General features: G+C 36.1%; 1 protein-coding gene across 2 annotated transcripts in view; it reads left to right on the top strand.

Annotated features, from left to right (window-relative positions):
* Positions 1-21,952, top strand: part of OSGIN2 (oxidative stress induced growth inhibitor family member 2) — a 32,739-nt gene extending 10,787 nt beyond the window's left edge. For both annotated transcript variants that reach the window (XM_027869921.1, XM_027870000.1), the window contains exons 3-6: positions 553-689; positions 956-1,147; positions 5,799-5,890; positions 20,196-21,952. In XM_027869921.1, the coding sequence (XP_027725722.1) occupies positions 553-689; positions 956-1,147; positions 5,799-5,890; positions 20,196-21,228 (1,454 nt within the window). In that variant the 3' untranslated portion in view covers positions 21,229-21,952. The remainder of the gene's footprint in view (positions 1-552; positions 690-955; positions 1,148-5,798; positions 5,891-20,195) is intronic.
* The last annotated feature ends 5,949 nt before the right edge of the window (positions 21,953-27,901 follow it).

A 27,901-nucleotide genomic window follows, 5' to 3' on the forward strand; every position in this document is an offset into this window, starting at 1 on the left:
CTATCCCCATTTTACTGTCAAGGAAACTGAGTCAGACACCACCAGGAGTCTGAAGCTGGTCTTCCTGACTTCAGACCCTGTGCTCTATCTACTGCACGACTCAGCTGACTTAGGTAGTCTGAAGTTGTCATTAATGATGTGGTGTTTTTAAGTACAGTTTGAATATTTGTATATCCAGGAAGGCTATTTAAGATTTGTTCCATCTTTAGATTAGAAGTTTAGGGTTTTAGAAAGAAATGGTTTGAGAAGAAATTTTTTTTTTTTAACCTTTGTTTGTACCTTTACGATATCTTAGGGCTATTTGACTAAATAATCTGTGCTATTTATATCTACATGGGTTAAATCCTATTTCTGGGCAAACAAACACATCTTCATATTCTGAACGTATTTCCAAGTTGTAGCTAGTGTTTCATTTCATAAAATTGGTACTCAATAAACTGTTGCTCTAATTTAACAAAATATTTTTAAACAGCCCCTTGGAGGGCTAGGATTTGACCTCTAATAAGACTTCCATTGTTTCTGTATGATGTGACAAACTATTGCTTTTTATAGGAAATGGACCCTCAGGCATTTGCCTTTCTTACATGTTGTCAGGATACAGACCATATTTATCTTCAGAAGCTGTACATCCAAATCCAATTTTGCATAGTAAATTAGAAGAAGCAAGACATCTCTCCATTATTGATCAGGTATTGTTTCCTATAAATAAATGTAATTTTTCTTCAAAATGTGGAAGTGATATGATTTATATTCTAGTTTTGGATTATTTTATTAGTATAGTATTTCTGAGTTGAAGATCCATTGTATAGAATGGTATCACATTGAATAATTTTTTATATTAACTTTATAAATTAAGTGTTAAGTTTTTCCTAGTCATTGTCTTGAATTCACGAAAGGAAGTGAGTAGTGACCCAGTTCAACTCTGCTGTCTTTCTTTTTTGAAAAATTCATTTAGGATTTAGAGTACTTGTCTGAAGGTCTTGAAGGCCGATCATCTAATCCAGTTGCAATACTACTTGACACACTTCTTCATCCAGATGCTGACTTTGGGTATGATTACCCATCAGTTTTGCAGTGGAAATTAGAACAACATCATTATATTCCTCACTTGGTTCTTGGTAAAGGACCACCTGGTGGGGCTTGGCATGTAAGTAATATTTTACTTTATGTCTTAATGTATCTGAATATCTAATTTTTGCATGTGTTATTGCTATGGTTAGACCTGCTTGACTTTTAAACTTCAAACACGGAATCTCAAAATTGGAAGAGATCTCAGTGGTCATCTATTTCAACCCATACCTGAATAGGAATCTCTTCCACAGTGTCCCTGACAAGAGGTTATCCTGCCTTTCTGCTTGAAGCCCTCCATTGAAGGACAAGTAGACTCCTTGAGTTTTGAATGTCTCTCATTTTTGAGCAGTTTTTCTTTATGGGGAACCTAAGTCGACCTCTCTGTTCCTAATTCTGTCATCTGAGGCCAGATAGAACAAATATAGTCCCTTTTCCACACGAAAACCTTTCAGCTACATAAAGGCAGCAATAAAGTCCCTCTGAGTCTTCCCTCAGACAAATATCCCTCTTTCCTTCAGCTGATTCTCAGATGGCATGGTCTCCATTCCTTCACCATCCTGGTGACCCTCTCTAGGACACTTTCTGGCTTGTCAGGGTTCTTCCTAAAATGTACCCACATGATTTCAGTGAACAACAATTTTAAAACTGAGTTCTAATTACAACCAAGAATTCTATTTTTAGAAATATACAAGATACCTTGCCCCTCTTTTATCTCTGTTTTTTCAGACAATTTGCACTTTTTATTCATTTTGGCATCTGGAATGTGATAAACTCTTGCTCAAACATTGAAGTTCTAGAGTCAAGATACAGCCATCCTAAAAGGAGAAGAAAACCCTTAATTTTAGGTATTTACAAGACATTTACATAGTCTTAGATAATTTGACTACTTTTTGTGTTAAATGCTATACAGTTAAGTCCCAGTTTACAAATACCTATACCTATAAATGGCTGTCATTATACCCCCTTACCACCACTGACACAGTACTACTAGAATAACACTTAACATTTAGCATTTTAATTATCTCAAGTGATAATGAATATTGACCTAATTAATTATAATAGTGGTGAGTTCTAATTTGATTACTAATGCAATCAAATATTTTTACTCTGGCCTATTATGTGAGAATTAAATGGGCACTATTTCAGAAGTTTGTTTCATAGTAGAATATTGAAATTTAGACTTTCATTTTGAATTTTATTTTATTTTATCACAACTCAGATAAATGTATAATGTAGACTATATCAATGTTGGGATAATTTCTTCCTCTGTTTTTACAAGTAAGAAGAATCCAATTTAAAATTTGTACCTTTTTAAACTAGGACTCAATAAATTAAAGAGTCATTCAGATTATCTTTTGGAGAGCCTTATGTCAGTTAATGCCTGTGAAGTACTTTAGTTCTCAGAAAAAGACAGCATATAAATACAGGTAGGTGTCACAAGTTTAAAATATTAGGAATAGAGGGAAGCCAATATAACAATGAAAATTAGGAATTGTAGAGTATATTAAGTGAAGGTTTACTTTCAGTACATTTAGGAATGTTTTCTTTCTCCTAGAGCTTTTCCAGGTCTAAAATATTCTAACAAATTTTTGACTGTTAAGTTTTTTTTAAAAAATATTATGAAATGTGAATTATTTTCATTACCTTAGCCATTTTAATATTATTTTATGCTATATCTGATTTCAGTAATAGAACTTTTTGTATATATCATTGTTTCTTAGAAGCAGATGCTTTGGCCCAAGGAAGACCTGCATTCAGGTGCTATCTTTGACACATACTAGCTTTGTAACCATAGACAAGTCACTTAAGTAAGCATTTATTAAGCACCTGCTATGTTCCTAGTATGTATGGAGATACAAAGAAAGACAGACATTCCCTATTCTCAAGGAGCTCACAGTCTGGCAGGGGGAGAACATGCAAACAGCTGTATACAGACAAGATATGTACAGGATATTTTGAAGATAATCTTAGAGGGAAATGCTTTTTACAGAAGGTGTCATTTTAGCTGGGATCTGAAGGAATCCATGAGATGGAAATGAGGAGGGAGAGAATTCCTGGCATTGGGGACAGCCAGTGAAAATGAACAGAGTCGGGAGATGAAGTGTCTTGTACAAGGAGTACAAATGGCAAGGAGGTCGTGTCACTGGATCAGAGAGTATGTGGAAGGGAGTAAGACGTGAGAAGACTGGAAAGATAAAAGGAGTCAGGTAATGAAGTACTTTAAAAGAAACAGAAGGTTTCATATATGATCCTGGAGATGATAGTGAGCTACTGGATTTTATTTAATAGAAAGGTGATTTGGTCAGACCTGTGCTTTAGTAAGATCAGTTTGACAGCTGAGTGGAAGATGGACCAGAGTGGGGAGAAACTTGAGGCAGAGACCAACTAGAAGGCTATTTTAGTAGTCTGGAGTGAGGTGATGAAGGCTTGCACCAGACTGCAGTGTCAGAGGAGAGCAGGGGCCAAATATGAGAAAAGTTAATGAAGCATTGACTGGAGTGGCAATTGGTTGGATATGAGGGGGTGAGAAAGAATGAGATGTTGATGATGACACCTAAGTTGCAAGCCTGGGTGACTAGGAAGATAGTAGCACTCTCAACAACAATAGGGAAGTTAGGAAAAGGGAAGGGTTTGGGGGGGAAAGATAATGAGTTCAGTTTTGGACATGTTAAGTTTAAGATGTCCACACTACAACCGGTTCAGACTATTTATTAGCAAGTTGGAGATATGAGTCTGGAGATCAGAAGAGAGGTTAGGACTATATAAATAGTTCTGAAAATCATGTGTAAAGATGATAATCATATTCATGGAAGCTTATGAGATCACCAAGTAAAATAGAGAAGAGGGTCTGGACAGAGCCTTGGGGTATCCCCATAGTTAATGGGCATGACCTGGATGAAGCTTTAACAAATGAGACCAAGAAGTAATGTTGGATAGGTAGGAGGAGAATCAAGAGAGCAATATCACAAAAACCAAAAGAGAAGAAAATATCAAGAAGAGGGTGATCAGCAGTGTCAAAGGCTGCAAAGAAATCAAGGGTGAGAATTGAGAAATTAGAGTTGGCAGTTAAGAGATAGTTAGTAACCTCTTAATGCCACACAGATTACTCTCTAAGATTGTAAGTTACAGATGATTTATCATTCTTTATTTGTGCTGGGAGTTACCACTCTCAAGTTTCCCCATACCAATGAAATTGTATGTCCAGACCTAGAAAAAAAAATATATTTCTGAAAAATAATGTGTATGCTTAGTTTCTGTTTTTTAAGTAGTATTTCATATGTGTCACAATAGGTTTGTTTGTAAAGTAGTCCTTTTATAAACTGAAAAATTTCTCAAATAATCACTGTGCCTTGTATTGGTTTTATAAATTCAGACTTTTATATGATGGGCTTTCTTAAAGGGATGGCATGCCTTATACATAGCACCTCAGAATTAAATTATATTTATTAAAACTATTTTAGAACTTTTACTTTTCATTATCATACTGGTATCCCTCTGGCCCTGAAATTTCTAAGGTTTTACTGCATTCATGTAGTCTTTTTTTTTCTCCTGAGAACCAAAAACTCTGGAGGCAATAATTGATCAAATGTTATATTTTATATACAGATTAATGTCCCACTTCATATCGAGGGTTAAGTATGGATATGCTTTAATTTTCCTGAACAAACTGCCTCAGTGGTGGAATTTAGTTTGTAGCCCAACTCTCTGACATTTAAGCAACTACATTATATACCAGACTGGGATGTCAAATATTGCATAAAGGCTGACTCCAGGCTATGAAAGGCTCTATTCATTTTGTGAAATGCTTTAAAAATTACAGCAGCTCCCTGTCTGGCAAGTCCAGTGCTCCAGCCTCTTGGTTCTGTCTTCAGTTCTTCTAGGTCTACAAGATTATGCCAAACAGCATGTGTTTTTCAGACAGCCATGAATGATATTTCATCAGTTGAGCTCCCACTGCTGAACTGCTTTGACTGTAAGAGTAAGTGGAGAGGCAAGAAGCCAGAGTTCTTGATTTGCCAAAGGGAGCTAATGGCCTCAAAGACAGCACAGAAATTGTGGGCATGGTACCCTTGTTTTTAGTATGATTTTGTGTTAGGTAAGGCAGGATAGGTACAAGTAGGAGTGGGACTGTGAAGGGTTCAGTATTACTCCTTCCTTTCTGCTTCTAGCTGTGGACCATCATTATTTATGGGACCATGGTCTGTTTCCTTGCTCTTAGGGGAAACACTACTGGCAGATTAGCCCAGCCTTTGGAATAATACTGTATCATAACTGAACAGGAAATAATTGTTTACCGCAATTTTTCATATAACTTGACAGTAATATGAATATAGGACACAAGGTATTAAATAATTAATAAACTTGCTGTATTTAAAAGAAAAAAATAATTTTTCTTCTTTTCCTAAAATGAGTAAAAGAATTATGTATTGATCAGGAACAGCTTAGATCAAAACAAAAAAATAATCTGGAGTATTTGAGTGTTCAAAATTATGTAAATTTTTGAAAAAATGTATGAGTTAGAAATATATATGGATTCTGTGATATGGTGTTATGCAAATAAAAATTTATTAGGCAAATATAGAACTCCATAGATATTGCAATATCTTTGAGTCTAGACATTTTGAATTTATAGAATTGGTTCAAGTGTTTAATCATTTTAAAGAAAATCAAGGGAGTTGTTCAAATGTATGATGCCTTTGACTCATTTTTTTTTTTTTTCCAAATAGCATATGGAAGGTTCCATGTTGACAATCAGCTTTGGAAACTGGATGGAGTTGCCTGGGCTTAAGTTTAAGGATTGGGTAGCTACCAAGCGAAGGTAAGGATTAATTTGAAGTTGCTAAATACTTCAAGGTGTCTTGTAGCTAGAAGCAACTGTTGAGATCATATTGTTCAGCCATATCATTTGATACATGAAGAAACTGAGACTCAAAACTGTTAAGGAACTTACCTGAGGTCACACAACCATGCCTTTGTTCAGAGTTTTTTTCTACGTGGAATGCTTTTTCTCACCCATCCAGTTTCTGCTTATCCTTCAAGGATACTATCTCCTTCAAAAAACCTTCCATGTTTCCCTAGAAATACTTTTACAAGTTCCAAACTAACATGAAACTTTGTACATATTCTTAGAGTATTTCTTCATCATATATTTAAGTACTTCAGATAATCTCTCTTGTACGTATTTCTTCCGGTTATGCAGATCATAAACTACTTTTCATCCTATACTATTCCTTGTCCATATTTTCCCATAAATATTCAGGAGGGATATGTGGGGGAGGGGAGGCAGAACTCCATCCAGCTCTCTTGTTGCATAGGTCCTAGCAATGCAGCATGTGACTGTCCATTTGTTACCCCTCATTCTCATTACATGACTGACCCATTTCCTTTTCTGGTAATATAAAAAAAAAACTAGCATTTATATAGTGCTTCAAAGGTTGCAAAGCACTTTACAAATATTATCTCATTTGAGCTTCACAATAACTCTGGGAGGTTGGTGGTATTATTTACATTTTATAGTCAAGAAAACTGAAGCAGACAGAGGTTAAGTGACTTGCTAGGATCACACAACTGGTAAGTGTCTGAGACTGGATTTGAACTCAGATCTTCCTTACTCCAGGCCTAGGGCTGTATCTACTGTACCACTAGCTACCTCCTGATATCTTTTATTCTGCTTCTTGCATACTGTTTGTCACTAGTAATATACTCTAGTCCAGGGCTTTTTAAAACTTTTTCCACTCAACCCCTTCAGTACTTCTTAAACTGTTTAAGAAGCACTGCTCTTAATCTGCTGATGCCCACCATCTCTCCATTGTCCTTTAAGTGACCCACATTTTTGATTCATTGAAGAATTTGGTACTCTGTGTTTTATAGACCTATATTACTGGAAAAAATAATGATATTTAAAAGATAGAATTTTATAGTTTTTCAAATGTAATCTCTTCTGTTCTTTTCCTCCTAAACTAATATGAGCTAATTTGTTGTTTATCTATGGTGTCTGGCCATGATATATAAACTAATGGACAACCCTCTGTGCTGTCCATCCATCTGCATATCATAGTCTAGACAATAGGCACTGTTCAAAGTCTTTCCTGGGTGGATAAGCCAAACTATTGAGTGATTTTTAGATCTCATTTAGGAACCTGTGTAAATGGCTCTGAGTCTTGATGCAGTTATTGTCATTATTTCTGCTGTGCCATTAGCCTGCTGAGCCAGGACTGAGGGGTCTCAGTTGCTGATCTGTGTGGCTTGTGCTCCCACTGGCTGGGCCAGACACTGTCTGTGCTGGGCTGTGCATATCAAAAGGTATCTTTATAACATTCATTCATACAGGCTGATTTCTATTGCGTGACGTTATGAAAACTTGAGTAGCATGGTGAAATGATAGAGGAGATTATGTGGTTTCTTTGTTGACCAGTGATCCTATCTCTTTCCTACCAGTTTTCTCAGTCATCTGCCTATTTATTCTCCTAAATTCTTACATTTTCCACCTACCTGGCTATTCACTAACTTCTTATCCCACCCCTTCCCTTAACTACCTTCACCTTTCTATCCACTTAGACTATTGTTTGTGTGTATCTGGCTGTGAGAATAGGGTGTATCTCTGGGTAAGAAGGAAGTGTGTAAATAGTTTATGACTGAGAAGTGTAAAACAGGAATGTGATCTGAGGAAAGAAGGAGAGTAAATTGGCTAAATGAGAATGCTGGCAGACTACTCAGGACAGATGACAGTGACCCTTAACTGAGTTAAATACCTAGACAGGAAATATGAAAGGAGATGCTGAAAAGATGAAATTTTAACTTAAAATAATGAAGGGTTGGAATCAATTCTTGGGAAGGGGGAGAAAAAAACAAAATATGATCAGAGAAGAAATACAGGAAAAACACTAGGGATAGTGAATGTTTGGAGATATATATATAAATTCCTAATGCCTAGAAACCACTGTAATTTGAGATTGCAAATGTAGAAACATAAAGCAGAAAGTCAATCAACTAATGTTTAGGTCTACAAAAATGCTGTTTCCAGTGCTGCCATCATATTAGCACATTGAGACTAAGTAAAATTAATTCAGCTTATACTTTTTAACCAATTTGAAAACAAATTTGAGTGTTTAGTACTTACAAGCACTGTACTAGATTCAGACCTGAATAATATTTAGTCCCTGTCTTCATGGAGTTTATTTCACCTTGAACCTAAGGATTTTGTTTCAATGATTTATCAAAATACTGGGTAATTTATATAACATTGCAAGCTTTGAAAATATTGTCCTTATGAAAAATCCAGAAATTTGTTATGCAAGTAGCTTTAAGTCAGTGAAATTGTACAGTATGTTGATTTTCGTCTTTGCTGGAGGTGTAAGAATAAAGAGCTTGTATTTGAATTTTAGAAGTTTTCATCCTCATATTTATAGATCTGAGGTAATGTAAGGAAATGAATATTTCCTGAATAGCAAGTAGATGTTTAAGTTTCTTAATTATTTGAATTATTTTTAAATTTAATCAGAAATAATTTTTTCCTTCCTAAAAAATATATTAGATTAATGTCATAAAATCATTTAAGGTATTTTCATTGCTGTTTACTCTTGTTGGGTTATAATGTGTCTAAGAAATGAAAGAAGTTATGTGGTATAGTAGAAAAAGCTCTGTTATCTGCGTTGAATTTTATATTGGACACTAGCAAGCAAGACACAAGATTTTGAGCTTTAGTTTTTTACCTATAAAATGGGAATTTTTATATGTAGATATGTAGATATATAGATATATACACACACACACACATATACATATGTACGTGGAGAGAGAGAGATAACGAGAACCCATTTCACAGGGTAGTTGCAAGGATCTGGTTAAATATTAAATGAAAAGTGCTTTACACAAATCTTTAAAATGCCATGAAGATGGTCAGATTATTATTATAAATTAGAGATATTTATGTTTCCAAAGTAGAAACTCAAACATTTCTTTTACTTTAAAAATGTTTGTGGTAAATAAAAGATTTTGTTCCATAAGAAGTATTTTGTAGGTTGGGGTGCTTTTGCTTAAAATTTGCAAATGAAATTTCAGGATAGATTGTTAAATTTTGGGTAGCAACAAGTCATCAATGAATGGAAGTGGAGAGAAATCAGGAAGTTGCCTTAGCTCTCCCCATTTTCCCTCAGAAACAATGTTAAATCAAGCTTCTCAATGGATTCTAAATGGAGTGACAGAACCCAGTAGAGTGAAACAATTTTCTAGCTTAAAATAACATAGAAGGACTTCAGGAAAGGTCTTTCTCACTTGGGTAAAAGGGAAGCACAGCCCAGCACAGACAGTGTCTGGCCCAGCCAGTGGGAGCACAAGCCACACAGATCAGCAACTGAGACCCCTCAGTCCTGGCTCAGCAGGCTAATGGCACAGCAGGCCAGCTGTGAGGCCTCCAGCCCTAGTGCACAAGGCAAATTGTCAGCCCCAGAACCCTGGCACAACAGGTGTGACTAGGCAGGGCCACTCCAGTACAGTGGGCAAGCTGCCAGCGCACCTGAGGCCCTGGTGTGGAAAGCCAGTGACTGGGCCCCTGGCCCCCCAGCAAAAGAAACTTAGTTTAGTGGCCCCTGTGCCATAGAAACCTACTATGGTTACAAAGAAGATCAAAACACAAACTCAGAAGAAAACAACATTGTCAAAATGCCTACGTGTGAAGCCTCAAAGGGGAATATGAATTGGTCTCAAGGCCAAAAAGTCCTCTTAGAAGAGCTCAAAAGGGATTTTAAAACTCAAGAGGTATAAAAGGAAAACTGGGGAAAAAAATGAGAGTCATGCAAGAGAATTATGAAAAAATCAACAACTTGGAAAAGGAAGCACAAAAACTGACTGAAGAAAACAACTCTTTAAAAAATAGAATTGGCCAAATGGAAACAAAAAATTCACTAAAGAAAACAACTCTTTTAAAAGTAGAATTGGCCAAATGGAAAAGGAGGTGCTTACTGAAGAAAAGAATTCCTTAAAAATTAAAATTGGGCAAGTGGAAGCTAATAACTATGAGAAATCAAGAAACAATAAAACAAAACCAAAAGAATGAAAAAATAGAAGACAATGTGAAATATCTCATTGAAAAACAACTGACCTGGAAAATAGATGCAGGAGAGACAGTTTCAGAATTATTGGATTACCTGAAAGCCATGATCAAAAAAAGACCCTAATTAGCATCTTTCAAGAAATGATCAAGGAAAACTGACGTGATATCCTAGAACCAGAAGGTAAAATAGTCATTGACAGACTCCACTGATCATCTCTAGAAAGAGATCCCAAAATGAAAACTCCAAGGAACGTTGTAGCCAAATCCCAGAATTATCAGGTCAAGGAGAAAATACTGCAAGCAGCCAGAAAGAAACAGTTGAAATATCAAGGAGCCACATCAGCTTCTACTTTAGCAGCTTCTACTTTAAAGGATCGGAGGGCTTGGAATATGGTATTCTGGAAGGCAGGGGAGCTTGGATTATAATCAAGAATCAACTACCCTGCACATTTGAACATAATGTTTCAGAGGAAAAGGTGGATATTGAATGAAACAGGAGACCTTCAAACTTTCCTGTTGAAAAGACCAAAGCTGAACAGAAAATTCTGTTTTCAAATACAAGACTCACGATAAGCATAAGAAGGTAAACAGGAAAGGGGGGGGGAAACGTGTTATTCAATAAGATTAAACTATTTGCATCCCTAAATGGGAAGATGATATTTGTAATTCTTGAGAACTGTATCTCTATTATGGCAGTTAAAAGGAGTATACCACGACAGAGGGTTTGGGTATAAGTTGACTTTGATGTGACGATATCAAAAAAAGGAGTAAGAAAAAGGCTTGTACTGGAAGAAGAGGAAAGGAGCCAGAATAGGGTAAATAGCATCACATGAAGAGGCACAAAAGACCTATTACAGTGGAGGGAAAAAAGACAGGGGATGAGCATTGTTTGAACCTTACTCTCATTGGATTTGACTGAAAGAGGGAATAACATACACACTCAGTTGGATATAGAAATTTATCTTACCCTATAGGGAAGTAGGAGGGGAAAGAAAAAGGTAGGCTGATAGAAGGGAGGGCAGATTGAGGGAGGTGGTGGTCAGAAGCAAGATACTGGTGAGGTGGGATAGGGTGAAAGGAAAGAGAAAAGTATAAATGGGGAAAAATAGGATGGAAGGAAATACACGGTAATCATAACTGTGAATGTGAATGGGATGAACTCTCCCATAAAATGGAAGTGGATAGCAGAGTAGATTAAAAACCAGACTCCTACAATATGTTGTTTATAAGAAACACATTTGAAGCAGAGAGTTTCACACAAAGTAAAGGTAAAAGGCTGGAGCAGAATATATTATGCTTCATCTGCAGTTTAAAAAAAAAGCATGGGTAGCAATCCTGATCTCAGACAAAGCAAAAGCAAAAATAGATTTAATTAAAAGAGATAAGGAAGGAAACTACATCTTGTTAAAAGGTACCATAAACAATGAACTAATATCAATATAAAACATGCATCAAGTGGTATAGCATCCACATTCTTAGAGAAGAAATTAAGTGAGTTATAGGAAGAAATAGAGAGCAAAACTATGCTAGTGGGGGACCTCGCCCTCCCCTTCTAAGAACTATATCAGTCTAGGGAGGTGAATAGAATTTTGGAAAAGTTAAATATGACAGCAGTACATGGCACGTACACAAAAATTGAACATGTATTGGGGCATAAAATCTTTACAATCAGATGCAGAAAGGCAGAAATATTAAATGCATCTTTTCAGGTCATGATGCAATGAAATTACATGTAATAAAATGCCATGGTAAGATAGCCTAAAAATTCATTGGAAACTTAATAATCTAATCCTAAAGAATGTGTGGGTCGAACAACAAATCATAGAAACAATCAGTAATGTCATCAAAGAGAATGACAGTAATGACACAGCATACCAAAACTTAGGGGATGTAGCCAAATCGGTTGTTAGGGGAAATTTAATATCTCAATGCTTACATAAATAAAATAGAGAAAGGGAAAATCAGTGAGTTGGGCATACAACTAAAAAAGCTAGAAAAAGAACAAATTAAAAATCCCCAGTTAAATACCAAATTAGAAATTTTGAAAATCAAAGGAAAGATTAATAAAACTGAAATTAAGAAAACTATTGAACTGAAAAATAAAACTAAGAGCTTGTTTAATGGGGAAAAAAAACCCAATAAAATAGATAAACCTTTGGTTAATTTGATTGAAAAAAAGAAAGAAAGCCAAATTACCAGTATTAAAATTGAAAAGGGTGAATTCACCACCAATGAAGAGGAAATTAAAGCAATAATTAGCTATTTTGCCCAGCTGTGTGCCAATAAACCTGACAGTCTAAGTGAAACGGATGCATATTTACAAAAATATAAATTACCCAGATTAACAGAAGAAGAAATAAAAAACTTATAGTAAACCATCAATGAACTGCCTGAGGAAAAAAAATCTCCGGGGCCAGATGGATTTACAAGTGAATTCTACCAAATAATTAAAAAACAATTAATTCCTGTACTAGATAAGCTATTTGGGGAAAATAGGCAAAGGAGTCATACCAAATTCCTCTTATGACAAAAATATGGTGCTGGTACCTAAATTAGGAAAAGCCAAAACAAAGAAAATTTCCTTAGTGAATATTGATGCAAAGAGATGACAGCAATTTATCATGAGGGTAATACACTATGACCAGGTAGGATTTATACATGAAATGCAGGGCTAGTTCAAATATTAGGATAACTATCAGCATAATTGGCCATATCAATAACAAAACTAACAGGGATCATATGATTATTTCAATAACTGCAGAAAAAGCTTTTGAGAAAATACAGCACCCATTTGTATTAAAAACACTAGAGAGCATAGGAATACGTGGAATTTTGCTTAAAATAAGTAGTATCTATCTAAAACCATCAGCAGGCATTATAAATAATGGGAATAAGCTAGAAGCATTATTAGTAAGATCGAGATGAAACAAAGATTCCTGTTATCACCACTATTATTCAATATTGTACTAGAAATGTTAGTGTTAGCAATAAGAAAAGAAAAAGAAATTGAAGGAATTAGCATAGACAGTGAGAAAACAAAACATCACTCTTTGTACATGATATATGGTATAATTAGAGAATCAACTAAAAAACTACTTAAAATTAACAACTTTAGCAGAGTTGCAGGATGTAAAATAAACCTACATAAATCAGCAGCGTTTCTATATATTACCAACAAAATTCAGTAGCAAGAGATAGAGAGAGAAATTTCATTTAAAATAACTGTAGATGACATAAAATAAGAGTCTCCCTGCTAAGACAAACCCAGGAATTATATAAACACAATTATAAAACACTTTTCACATAAATAAAGTCAGATCTAAACAATTGAAAAAATATCAGTTGCTCATGGGTAGACCAGGCTAATAAAATAAAAATGACAATTCTACCTAAATTGATTTACTTATTCAGTGCCTTACCAATCAAACTGTCAAAAAATTATTTTATAGAGCTACAAAAAATAATAAAACTCATCTGGAAGAATAGAAGGTCAAAAATATCAAGAATTAATGGGGGAAAAAAAGCAAAGGAGGTGGTCTACCTGTACCAGGTCTAAAACTATGTTATAAAGTGGCAGTCATCAAAACTATTTGGTACTGGCTAAGAACTAAGAGTGGTGGATCAATGAAATAGGTTGGGTACACAAGACATAGCAATAAATGACTATAGTAATCTACTGTTTGATAAGGTTAAAGACTCCAGCTTTTGGGGTAAAGACTCACTATTTGACAAAAACTGCTGGGAAAATTGGAAAATAGTATGGCAGAAACTAGGCATAGACCAATATCTCACACCGTATATCAAGATAAGATCAAAATGGGTACATAATGTAGACATAAAGGGTGATACCATGAGCAGACTGGGAGAGCAAGGAATAGTTTATCTGTCTGATCTGTAGAGAATGGGAGAATTTATGACCAAATAAGAGATAGAGAAAATATTATGAAATGCGAAGTGGATAATTTTGATTACATTAAATTAAAAAGGTTTTGCACAAACAAAACCAATGCAACCAAGATTAGAAGGAAAGCAGAAAGCTAGGAAACAATTTTTACAGCCAGTGCTCCTGATAAAGGCCTCATTTCTCAACTATAGGGAACTGAGTCAATTTCATAAGAATATAGGTCATTCCCCAATTGATAAATGGTCAAAGGATATGAATAGGCAATTTTCAGAGGGAGAAATTAAAGCTATCGATGGTCATATAAAAATGCTCTAAATCATTATTGATTAGAGAAATGCAAATTAAAACAGTTCTGAGGTATCACCTCACACCCATCAAATTGGCTACTATGACAGAAAAAGAGAATGATAAATTTTGGAGGAGATGTGGGAAAATTGGAACACTGAGTTATTGGAGTTGTGAAGTGATCCAACCATTTTGGAGAATAATTCGGAACTTTGCCCAAAGGGCTCTTAAACTGTGCTTACTCTTTAATCCAGTTATACCACTACTAGGTCTGTATCCCAAGGAGATCATAAAAATGGGGAAATGACCCACATGTGCAAAAATATTTATAGCAGCTCTTTTTGTGGTGGCCAAGAATTGGAAATTGAGGGGATGCTTATCAGTTGGGGAATGGCTGAACAAGTTGTATATGAATGTAATAAAACGTTATTGTTCTATAAGAAATAATGAGCAAATGGATTTCAGAAAAACCTGGAAAGACTTACATAAACTGATGCTGAGTGAAGTGAGCAGAATAAGGAGAACATTGTACACAGTAACAGCAACATTGTGTTATGATCAACTATGATAAACTTAGCTCTTCTCAGCAATACAGTGATACAAGACAATTCCAAAAGACTTGTGATGGAAAATGCTATCCACATTCAGAGAAAGCATTATGGAGTCTGAATGCAGATTGAAGCATACTATTTTCACTTTTTTTTGGTTGTTTTTTCTTTCTCGTAGTTTTTCCCTTTTATTTTGATTCTTCTTTCACAACATTACTAATGTGGAAATATGTTTAACTGATTGTACGTGTATAACTTACATCAAATTGCCTGCTGTCTTGGGGAGAGGGGAAGGGAAGGAGAAAAAATTGGAACTCAAAATCTTACAAAAATGAATGTTGAAAACATTCTTGACATGTAATTTGAAAAAATGCTATTAGGTGCAAAAAAAGACATCAATGAATTTACACTTTTAGTTATGAATTAGAAATTAACTTTGTCAAAGTTTAACTTGTTTAATCCTTATAAAATAATTTACTTCTGACAACTGTAGTTAATCTGTTAATTATGTTATATATGTTAAATCATAAAATTCTAAGTCAAATAATAGTTCAGCAGAGAGCACAGTCATATTTTGGAACCCTAATTTACTCAGTTTATCTTTTATAATGACTGAAAATTTATGGGATTTTTTTGGTATTTGGAATATAAAGAGAAATTTCAGCCATGTTTTTTTTTTCTTTTATCAACTAAACTACCTTATTTGACCTTCCTGTCACAGCTACTAGTGGCATTTCCTTGTTTTTGAAAATGGCAATAGTATGATTGTGACCAGTGACCTATATTTTGTCTTAGAGTATAGGAATGGGGAAATGACTGTAATATGGGTCTAATCTGGCCTGAGTTTTAATTTCACTTAACCCGCATGGTAAGCATTACTTACATAGTTATTAAAATACCATAGCATTTTGTCTCTCTCTTTGACCATCCATAATACAGAACTAAAAGTATGTATTTAATTGTATTTCCTAAATAGAATTGTAGATTACTTATTACTAATACATGATTTTATTTTTTGGTCTGGACCTATGATTTTATTGATGTAGAGAACTTTCAATAAGGAAACTCTCTACCAATGAAGATCGACAATTGTTCTGTAACTTAGAATCTTAGAAAGTTGCTGAGAGGTTATATTTTGGTCAGGGTCGTACAGCTAATGTGTGTAAGACTTAAACACCCAGGTCTTCCTGACTGATTCTGAGCCAGCTCTGATAGATTGCCTCTCAAGTTATGATAGGCATTATGTCTTCATGTAAATGCATATATACATAAACATCACTGGATATTTCTCTATAAAAGCATTTTCTAAAAAGGTATGTGTGTGTATTTATATATTACATATATAAATATTTTCTCAGTTGTTTACTTGTAGGGTTATTTCTTTGGTCCTTAAATTGTTTATATTTTTGTTTTTGTTTTTTATTAGTAACTCCTTTGAAAGGCAGGTGGCATTCTTAGTAAATTTACGGATTCCATGAAACAAGGAGGAAATAGCTAATGTATATATATGCCAGAATCAGGATGTGAAAAATTCTCAGCAGCCTGGATTGATGAGCAGAATCTAACAAAATTAATCATAGGAACAAATATAAGTTCTGCATTTAGGTTCAAAAAATCAACTGAATGACTATAGTATAAAAGAAGTAAGACTAGGTTGAGGGGGGAAGCTTAGACTTTTTAGTTTAATATGAGTCAACAACCAAAATAGTTAATATAATCTTATTTCATTTGTATAAGAAATCCCTTCATTAATGTAGATTGTAATCACTTCATGTCTCAATTTGATAAATTGTTTTGACCAATAAAGTTCACCTGGTGGACAAACTTCTGATGATGATGAGCCTCTCTGAACTTAGCTAGGTTGATCCTTAAACAAAAGACAGGCTCTCTAGTTTGAAGTGGGATATGCCATTCATATTCCACTGGCATAACCTTAGGGAAAGTAAAGTCTCCTATCCCCAATAGGTACTGAAATAAGATTTTAGTGGAGGAAAGGTACCTCAGCCTGTATTGATAGAAATAGAGTATCCAGAAAATGAACACCATGTGGGAGTGGTTTTCAAACTTCTTGGTCTCAGGATCCCTTTACATTCTTAAAAATTATTGATGTTACCAAAGAGCTTTTATGTGGGTTATATATAGAGATATTTTTACTGAATTAAAAATTAAAACTGATAATTTTAAAAATACTTATTTGTTTAAAAATGACAATGATAGACCCATCACATATTAAAAACATTTTTATGAAAACATTTCCTCTCCCAAAATCAAAAGAATGGCATTGTTTTATATATTTTTGCAAATCTCTTTAATATCTGGTTTAATAGAAGACAGCTAGATCTCATTCATATCTGCTTGTGCATTCAATCTATTATATGATGTTTTGGTTGAAGTATGTGGGGAAAATTTGGCTTCACAGATATGTGGTTGAAAAGGAGAGTATTTTAATGAGCAAATAACATCTTAATATTATTATGAAAATAGTTTTGACCCTGTGGACGCCTTGACAGGATCTTGTGGACCTCCAGGGTCTTCAGATCGCACTTTGAGAATCATTCTCATACCGTCTAACCTAAGTTGACCCTAGGTAAAGAATCCCCTCTAAACAGACCCAACAAGAAGCTATCCAGCTTTCATGTAAAGACCTCAAGTGAAGGGAAACTAATCCCCCTCCCTTATTCTGCCTTTGGAAAGCTCTTATAGTTTTTCCTTACATCAAGACTAAATGTGTTTCTTTAAATCCTTGGCTCTCCCTCTGGAGTCAAGTAGAACAAATCTAATTCTCTTTTCATATGAATACCCTTCAAATATTTGAATACAATCAAGTTCTTCCTAAATTGTCTGGGCTAAATATGGACAGTTCCTTCGACTCAAATTTAAGTGTCTTAAGGCCATTGACCTTTTCCAGTCATCTTGCTCCTGAAGCTTTCCAACTTATATGTGTTCTTTAAATGTGCCAAAAAGTGAACAGTCTCTAGGTATGGTCTAACAAGTGGAACTGTCAGCTCCCACGAGACCACCTGGAAGCCTCTTTTCACACAGTCATAAGTCCTGTTAGCTTCATTTTACAAACCGAAGAATTTGTGGGGAGCATATATTGTATACTAATTCTTAATGAGTTTTGGCTGCCATATCACAATGTTGACTCATATAAAACTTGTAGTCCATTAAGACCCCTAGACCTTTTTCAGACTAATTCCCAAAGGACACAACATAAGTGTCCTAAAGTGGAAAGAATAGTGGCTCTGGAGTCATAGGACTTGGGTTCAAATCCTACAGCAGATCTTTATTGCCTGTGTGACCCTGAGCAAGTCACTCAACCTCTGTGGGATTCAGTTTCCTCATCTGTAAAACAGGAGCTTGACTTGCCTCTCTTTGAGTCCTTTCCAGCTCTAGATCATCTTAAACCTTTTTATTTCTCACTCCTTCCATCTGCTGGCTCTGACTGAGACCTAGTTCTTGTTAACACAGCATCCTTTATATCCTGTTTCTGCTGAGCAAATAAATGCCCTTGTCAGGCAGAAAAACTCTTTTGGTCTTTAAAAATTTTAATAAGGAAGATTGAAAAAGGAAATTAATGTATATTCTATAGTCTGACTAATAGAATGACTGCAGCAGCGCCCTTAGGATTTTGAGGTTCACTTAACCACAACCATTCTAGAGCTTTTTTCTCCTGATACCCCCAAGACACTTTTCATCCTTCTTCAGTGAATTCAAAGCCTGACTCACAGTCTCTCCAGTCTAACTCCTGCCCTGAGAGTTTTAACATATACATTGATAAGCCCCGCCCCCAACTTTCTAGGTGTTCAGTACACTCAGTTCTCATGATCTACTTCTCCACTCCAACTTAGCTAAACATGAAGATGATCATACCATTGATGTTGCTGTCATCCTTAAGTGTTTCACTTCCATGTTCATGAACTCTGAAGTTCCTTTATCTGATCATAATCTTGATCCTTCCTTCCATCCCTCTGTCTTACAACCCTTAACCCTATTCATCATGACCTCGAAATTCTTCCCCAACCTTAGTCATTTCCCATCATCACCCTGTACACACTGGCTACTCTTCACTATGTCTCTCTTCACTTTGTCAAACTAAACTCCTGTCTCCTTAAACCTTTCATGTTTTTACTCTCTTCTTAACTTCTTGAATTTGACTTTCAGCCTCATGTTTCAACTGAAATTGCTCTTTACAAAGTTACCAGTGATCCCCCAGTCACCAAATTTCATGGCTTCCTCTGAATCCTCATCATTTTTCACCTCTCTTCAACATTTAATACTGTTGACCATACCCTCCTCCTGGATACTGTCTCTTCTCTAAGTTTTCAGGACACTTTTCTCTCCTGGACTCGTCCTACATATGCTTTCTCAGTCCTCTTTGCTTATTCATCATCCACCGGCTGTGGTTGTATACCAACATTTGGGCCTGGGCCTTCTCTTTTCTCTTTATACTCCTTCAGCAGTTTCATCAGGTCCTCTCCACTTCCATAGCTACCACTCTAGACCATGCCTTTCTCATCTCTTGACTGGTTTACTGCAGTAGCCTACTGTTTGGTCTCTCTGCCTTCACTCCATCTTCTGCAAAGCTGCCAGAACAGTTTTTCCTAAAGTGCAGATCTGTTCATGTCACACCCACTTCCACCCAGCTTAGTAAAATCCAGTCGTTTCTTATTGACTCTAGGATCAAATATAAATTTTTCTGACATTTAAATCTCTCCACAACTAGTCCCTTCCTACCTTCTAGTTTTCTTCCACATTTCTCCCCTCTTTGAACCCTGTGATCCAGTCATGACAGTGAAACTCCCTTTGCATTGAATGTCCTTCTTCCCCTTCCTTCCGCTTCTATAATTCTTGGTCTCCTGCTGAAGCACTCTATGAAGCTTTCCTTGATTTCCTCTAAATCTTCCACTGCCCCCTTATTTTTATTCAACACCCCCCAGTTGCACTGGAGGCTACTACAGCCCCCCCTGGATCATTCCAGCACTCCTCAGGGGCCAGTATCACCCACTTTGGGAATCTCTGGACTCTCGATTATTGATAAAAATGTTCATTCGTACAGAGCCAAGGGCAGAGTCCCTGGAGTATTCCACTGTAACCCTTCGTGTAAATCAACATCGAGACATTGACTGCTCTGAGAAACTGACTTACTTTGGAATCCAATCATTCAAATACTTCTTAATCCTCATACCTATACTATAATTTAGCTCAAGATTTGCTTAACTCAAGAATAATTGAAAATTAGTTACACCATATGGAAGCAGCATGCTTAGACACTATTGAATATAGAAAGGTTGTTTATAGTAATAAAAGGATTGATTTTTTTTTTTCCTTAAAGGAACATAAAGAGTGACCGAGTTACACCAGAGGAGATAGCTTGCTACTACAAGCACTATGTGAAAGTTATGGGTCTTCAGAAGAATTTCCGAGAAAATACTTATATAACCTCTGTATCAAGACTTTACAGAGATCAAGATGGTGATGACCAGGATAATGATGAAATTTCAACACAACAGTTACAAATGGAGAAGTCAGCATTTATCAAGAGAAACTGGGAGATTAGAGGCTATCAAAGAATAGCCGATGGCTCTCATGTCCCTTTTTGTCTCTTTGCTGAGAATGTAGCTCTAGCAACTGGAACTCTGGATTCTCCTACTTACTTAAAAGTTGAAGGGGAAGATTTTCCCTTTGTGTTTCATTCAATGCCACAATTTGGAGACGCCATTAACAAAGGAAAGTTACGTGGCAAAGTGGACCCAGTTTTAATTGTAGGTTCTGGACTTACTGCAGCTGATGCTGTGCTGTGTGCTTACAACAATAATATTCCCATAATCCATGTGTTCCGGAAACGGGTTACTGATCCAAGTTTAATTTTCAAACAACTTCCCAAAAAACTTTATCCTGAATACCATAAAGTATATCATATGATGTGTACTCAGCTATATTCTATTGACCCTAATCTTTCATCGGCTTATACCAGTTTTCCTGAGCACCATGTGCTTTCATTTAAGACAGACATGAAATGTGTTCTTCAGAGTGTCTCTGGATTGAAAAAAATCTTCAAGTTATCTGCGGCAGTAGTATTAATAGGCTCCCGTCCTAATCTGTCCTTTTTAAAGGAACAAGGGTATGGCTTGGGCCATAATCCAAACCAACCAATTACATGTAAAGGTAATCCTGTGGAAATTGATCCATACACATATGAATGTACTAAAGAAGCCAACCTTTTTGCTTTGGGGCCTTTGGTTGGAGACAATTTTGTACGGTTTTTAAAGGGTGGGGCACTGGGTGTTGTTCGCTGTCTGGTTACGAGACAGAAGAGGAAACAACATCTAATTGTTGAAAGAGGAGGTGGTGATGGTATAGCATAAAGCCATTGTGTTTACAAGTAATAATTCATAGCTAATTCATATGGACAGCTTGCCATCAGCATTTTTAATAGTGATTTACAATCTCATTTTGTTAGGGTTATATTGCCTGACGAGGTACACAACTGTACTCATCATTTTGAAATGTTATAAGAACTTTGTTTTCTTTATTTAAAACTACCTTGTACCACCAGGTATAATTTTCAAACGATAGAAAACATTGTCAGTTTGTCTCATCAGCTTTAGGCCTTCATTTTAACTGAAGCACTATAATGTTATTTCATCAAGACTTGGTTTCAGTTATTTTTCTTCAATTGCTTATGTTTAATTTTCAAAATGTTATTATCTTGAAACTAAAAAATCAGATGATTAAGCCAGGAAGTTGACTTTATATAATTTCAGATCTCTAAGAGAATGTTATGTGGAGAAACACTTAACTAAAAAACGTTTTATTTATTTTGCCACATCATCAGTTTTGTAAATCTTATTTGTCACTTAGATTAAGATGGTCTTTAAACAAAAGAGGATTCTTTGTTTAATTCTATAAGGACTTAAACTTAGATTCTAATAATAATCTGACATCCATTAATGTTGGGATATATCTACAAACTTGGCCATTTCAAGACAAATTAATGAAGTATTTTGTGCAGGTTTATTCTCCACTAGACTTCTATAAAGCTTTCCAGTAATAATTTGATTTGAAGTACAACAATAAATTGCTTTTAAAAGTGCTCTTATTACTGTGTGAATAGAGTTAATCATTTTAATAGCTCACATTTATACCATATACTTTTGTTTTTAGCACTTTAAAGTTTGCACAGTACATTATTTCATTTGAGCCTTACAACAATACTGTGAAAGAGGTAACATTATATAAATTTTCACAGATGTGTACACTGAAGCTTTGAAGTTGTAACTCGGTCACACAATTAGTGTCAACAGTAGACTTTCAACTTGGGTTTTCCTGACTTGAAGTCCAGTACACTCCCCCCTGCACAGTGTCATCTCATTAAAACAGTGGCTGAATTACGCTGGGAGAAATAGCTTGTGACAAAAATGCTTTCTCAAAACAAGCCTGTGTAATAGAGCAATTATTAATAGCCTCATCATAAATTATTTTTGGCTTTTGGTCTGCTAGAGGCATTCAAGCAATTATAACTGCTAGATGAAAAAATCTAAGTCTTTTCTATTTCCATGGTAATGGTTACTACAGAATATCCAGTTCCTCGACCCCACTCCCCACCCCCTCCCCACTGCCACTGGAGAGATTTTACAAATGTGTTAAATTCTTAATCATTTAAATTTATGTTATCTGGTTTAATATTTTCATTGATATGTAATAATTAGAAATGCCATGGTTACAGGAAAACAGAATCATAACTTTGGAGTTGGGCAAAGGATCTCACAGACTATCTAGTTTTGCCAGAACAGATATCCCCTTTATAGCATCCCAAGTGGTGATCCAGCCATGCTACTTGAAGAACTTGAAGTAGTATATTGTCTTCCTTCAGTAGCCTAATTAACTTTTGGACAGCTTTACCTGTTAAGAAATTTTTCCCTGTTAATTCAATTCAATAAATGTCATTAAGTGCCTACTACATACCAGACACTATGCTAAGTGCTAGGAATACAAAGAGGTAAAAGACAATCCCTGCCCTCAATGAATTTACAGTCTAATGTTACCAAGTAATATATAATGTATCTTACCATTGCTTTTAATTCTGCCCGCTGGGGACAAGGAGAAAAGCATACTACATTTTCCACATTCCTTTCCCCCCACCCCCCACAGGATCTGTGATTGCATCCAGCTAGGGAGCTCCTGGCATATTGACACCTTATCTATAATCTAGAGCAGGGCTGGGGAACCTGAGGCCTCGAGGCCACATGTGGCCTCCTAGATCCTCAGGTGCAGCCTTTTGACTGAGTCCAAGTTTTACAGAACAAATCCTTTTATGAAGGGGATTTGTAGTGTGAAGTTTGGATTCAGTCAAAGGGCTGCACGTTAGGACCTAGAGGGCCACATGTGGCCTGCAGGCCCAGGTTCCTGCTTTAGAGTCTTCAATTCCTCAACCACCGAGAGGTTAAGTGACTTGCTAAGGGTAACAAAACCAGTATGTATGTTTCAAAGACAGGTCTTGAACCCCATCCATATGATAGCACTTCATATATTATTCAAAGACGGTTGTAATGGCTCTCTTAAATCTCCAAGCCAAACCAGGTTCTTCCAGTTGCTTCTTATATGACATGGTGAGTTCTCTTATCTTGGCTTGACCTACATTAATTTCTGTTTGTCAGTGCTCTTCACAATGTGTGACACCTCAACTTAACTTGCTACTGCAACTTGCTCTGCCTTAGTACTATTCCTTGGATACTATGCCTCTTATTGCAGCTGCCCTATCAGACTATGACTCATGAAGCTGATAGCAAGTCCAGCAAGCCCCTCACACTACCCCTGTGTCATTTTCATCAACTTGCTAGCCACACATTTGATTCAGTGACTCAAAGGGTGGAATGGCTTACCCTCATTAAATTCAGTTCAGAGATTTGGCTCAACATTCCAGCCTCTTAAGAATCTTTTGGATTATGTGTTGTCCAATCCTTTCACTCTTGTGATTCCTACACTGTCATCTAGTTTACATCTCTTATGCAGATAAGAGAGTCATCAGGGTCCCCTGCTGAAAGAGGTAGACTAATTATGTAGCATTCCTCACATTGCCTGTCTAGTAATCCTTTACGAAATGAAAACCATTTAGTCCAACATTACCTGCTTTTGATGAATCTATATAGTAGGCAACATTTTGGCATAGTGGACAGAGAGGTAGCCACTGACTATGTACCTTTGAGCAGATCCCTTACACTCTTAGTGTGCTGGGCAACTCTCTAAGAAGCAGAAAGGGTTGGTTTTCATTAGAGGAAGTTCCTCAACTGTTCCCTAAAATGAAATCATAGATCTGGTTTAAAAAAAAAAAAAGTGAAGCCAGGCTTGCTCATAGGAATGACTGATTTCTTTCCTAAATGTTCAGAAAGCACTTATATTATTATTATTGTTTTTCAGTTGTGTCCAACTCCTTATGGCCCCATTTGGGGTTTTTTTGGCAAAGATACCAGAGTGGTTTGTCATTTCCTTCTCCATCTCATTTTACAGATGAGGAAACTGAGGCAAATAGAGTTAAGTGACTTGCCTAGGGTCACACAACTAGTAAGTGTGTGAGTCTGGGTTTGAACTCGGGAAGATGAGTCTTCCTGACTCCAGGCCCACCACTCAAAATACTGCACCATCTGGCTGCCCTCTTTTGCTGCATGTGCTAGAATTCCTCAAGAATTAAAATCAAACACATTGGAATATTGGAAATGGTATTATACTTAAATAGAAATAGATCCCTACAACTGCATTTTGACTTAGAAAATCACAAATTAACACATTGTATTTTTTATTTTGTCGGCATTTACCAATTGGGGTCACAACTGACACCTTTCTGTTTTGAGAATGGAGACATTTACTTGTCTCCTGAGTTAGAGCAACTTGCCTGTTCATTTATCAAAGTTTCCTGATGGTGGCTCAGCTTTTACCAATTACTTCAATAACCTTCAACACATCCAAGTTCAAGGGCAAGCTAGTTGAACTCAGTTATCATCTCATGGATCTTGAATTTTAATTCCTTCTTAACCACTTTCATTCTTGCTTTCCCAGCCCAAACAGAAAACAAATGCAAAATGGGAAGTCTTCTCTTCATCTTCCACTACTATTATCCCAAGATCTTCCTACTTACCACAAAACTTTTTTTAAAAAATCTGTTTTGTTTCTGTTTTTCCTAGAATTCGTTAGTGATATCACTCTTAAATGATATTTGTGCAACGCCCTTTGGATGCATTCTCAGTCATTGGCCCTTTTATCTTCTGTGCATTTTATTTAGAATTCTCTTCATTGATTATTTCCTTGTGCCTCTCTAGCAACCTTTCTCTCCCTTCCCCCAACAGGTTTTTTTTTCCCCTTGTAAGAATTTTGTTCTTGAGAGCATCTCATTACTTTTTGGCAGACTTCTGTAGAATTGCGAAAATTGCTCTATCAAAATCTAGGGCACACATGTATCATGTATCTTACTTTGAGCAAATTCAAGGGTGGAATGGTGATTTTCAGTTCCTTGTAATGATCAGACAAGCATCCACAATAGTAGTACGTTGACTTCTGAGAGCTATTGTACCTATATACTTAAATTTTATGTGCAACTACATTACCTGGCTTGTTAGAAATATTCTGTTTTTTCCCTCCCCTATCTTTTAAGATAAAGATCATTTTAATCAGATCTGCCACCTCCAGACCATTATATTTTTACTGGCCCCTTATTAGGTGCTGTCCATCATTGTCCAAGAACCCATTATTCCTTTATGTTAAACAGTGATGCATAAAACCAGATTGCATTCTCAGATACCATTTCTTAGCTATTGACTTAGCCAAACCTGCCTTTCCTTCAGTTAGGAAAACAGCTCCTGTGCTCCTTAAGGTGTAGCATCTTGCCCAAACCATCATAATCTCTGAAGAAGCTTTCATTCTGGGGATAGTCCTGAGAAGGTAGTGGATTCTCCTGTACTGGAAGAGACTATTCTAAGCCCCTTGATATGTTATATTGGGAATTCTTCTTCAGGTATCAGTTGGCATAGATGGATGGTAGAAATGTGATTCTGAATCATTAGTCCCAACATAAATATAGATATTGGTGGGCAGATCTGGTTAAGTCCTGGGAAGCATTCCACCATGTTCTACATACACATTCCTGGTAGACAGCATACTTCTCTGTTCATTTCAAGTCAACTCTCAGTACTTTTAACGGGGTTGTCACCTGCTTACTGCAATTCCTCTGTCTCTGTTTAGTAGAATACAGCCTCTTCTGGTGGCATCTCTGTATCATTATTGTTCTCAGGCAAAAGAAGCTGCTTCTCCCTCAAAATGTTAGAGATCCACTCTCTGTGTTGGGGATTCTCTTTGGCACTCTAGTGAAGCCTATGGATGCCTTTTCAGAATACATTTAAATGCATAAAATAAAATATGCAGGATTATAAAGAAAACTAATTATGTTGAAATATAGTTATCAAATATATTTTTTTAAAAAATATTCATGGACCCCAGGTTAAGAATCCTGGCTGTATGGGAAGAAATTCACCCTTATTACACAGCTACCATGACTCAGTGATCTTTTTTCCCTTCTATTTATCACACATTACACCCTTCAAACTTCCTGACTCAGGTTTTTATCCCCTCTTGCTCTGAATTTTTCTTCCTTGTTTTTCTCTTTTAAATACTTCCATACTTTAATAATAATTATACTAATGATAGCACTTTACATATGTTCTCATTTGATCCTCACAACACCCCTGGAAGGGAGGTGCTAGTATTATCCACATTTTATAGATGAGGAAACTGAGACTGAGAGAGACTAAGTGATTTACCCAGGGCCACAGGGCTAGTAAGTTGTATAAGGCAAGATTCAAACTCAGGTCTTTGAAGAAACATTCTCTCTGATAATCTGGCAAAGAGAGAGGTGTCTTTACAGCCTTTTCACTTCCATTTCAGTTTTTTCTAACTACTAGAAACTATTACGGTAACCTTCCTAATTAGTCTGTCTCCCCAGTCTCTCTTCCCTCCCCATTCAACATCCACATCATTGCCATATAATAATAACAATACTAAGGCTCTGATATGAACATTACTTTCTTGCTCAGGAAGCTTCAGTAGCTCCCTGTTGCTTCTAAGATAAAACACAAAGTTCTCTGGCATTTAAAGCCCTTCACAATCTGGCTTTGACCTATCCGGACTGAGAATGAGAGCGCAACATTCTGCCTTATTCATTCTAAGCCTCCACCAAACTTAGTGTTTACTATACCTGACATCTCATTTCTGCCCTTGCAGAGAATTCTAGGTGACTGCAATCTTTTTCTTCATCTCCACCTTTTTGGAAACCCAGCCCTATTCAAGGCACAACTCTCCTTCAAGAGCCTTTTTTACTCTTGGGGAATTTGTTAGCACTCCTCTACTCAATTAATTTGTATTTATTTATCCGCATACAAGTTAGTTCCCTCCCCCACCCCAGCCCTAAGTAGCAGGTCAGTGCCTCAAGGGCATGCCTCTTTTTGTCTTTGTATCCTCAGTACTTCCTTTATAAGTCCTTGCTGAATCCTTAATAAATCCTTTGCATAGTAAGGTGACAAACATTCATTTTGTGTTCATATAGCTGTTACTTTACCCTGGCAAAAACACAAACATAAGTACTGTGTGGAGGTCACTGAAAAATTTTCCCTTACTCAATATATGTGAATTCCTCAGTTCTTTGTCATTGTTGCAAACTGACTATTCGATGTCCAATATATTTTGTGGGAAGAGGTATGTGTGTGTGTGTGTAGCTTTCCCTTCCATTATTCATACATACATACATACATATATATATATATGTATATATATATTTCCAAACAGAAACTAGCCTCAGTTATTCTCTAAAAGGTGTGTTACTCTATTTAAATACATTATAAATATATTTGTAAGACAAGCCTTTTCCCCTAAAGCTTAATGTAACAAAATTGAATGCTGAAGTCTTTATTTTCTAGTGAATTTATCTTTTATTTTAATGCAAGTCCTCTGAATCATCTGGTTTGGGGATTGTCTATAAACATGAACTTAGCCCTT

The sequence above is a fragment of the Vombatus ursinus genome, unplaced genomic scaffold (assembly GCF_900497805.2).
Source record: "Vombatus ursinus unplaced genomic scaffold, bare-nosed wombat genome assembly UNPS02000577.1, whole genome shotgun sequence".
Taxonomy (NCBI): domain Eukaryota; kingdom Metazoa; phylum Chordata; class Mammalia; order Diprotodontia; family Vombatidae; genus Vombatus; species Vombatus ursinus.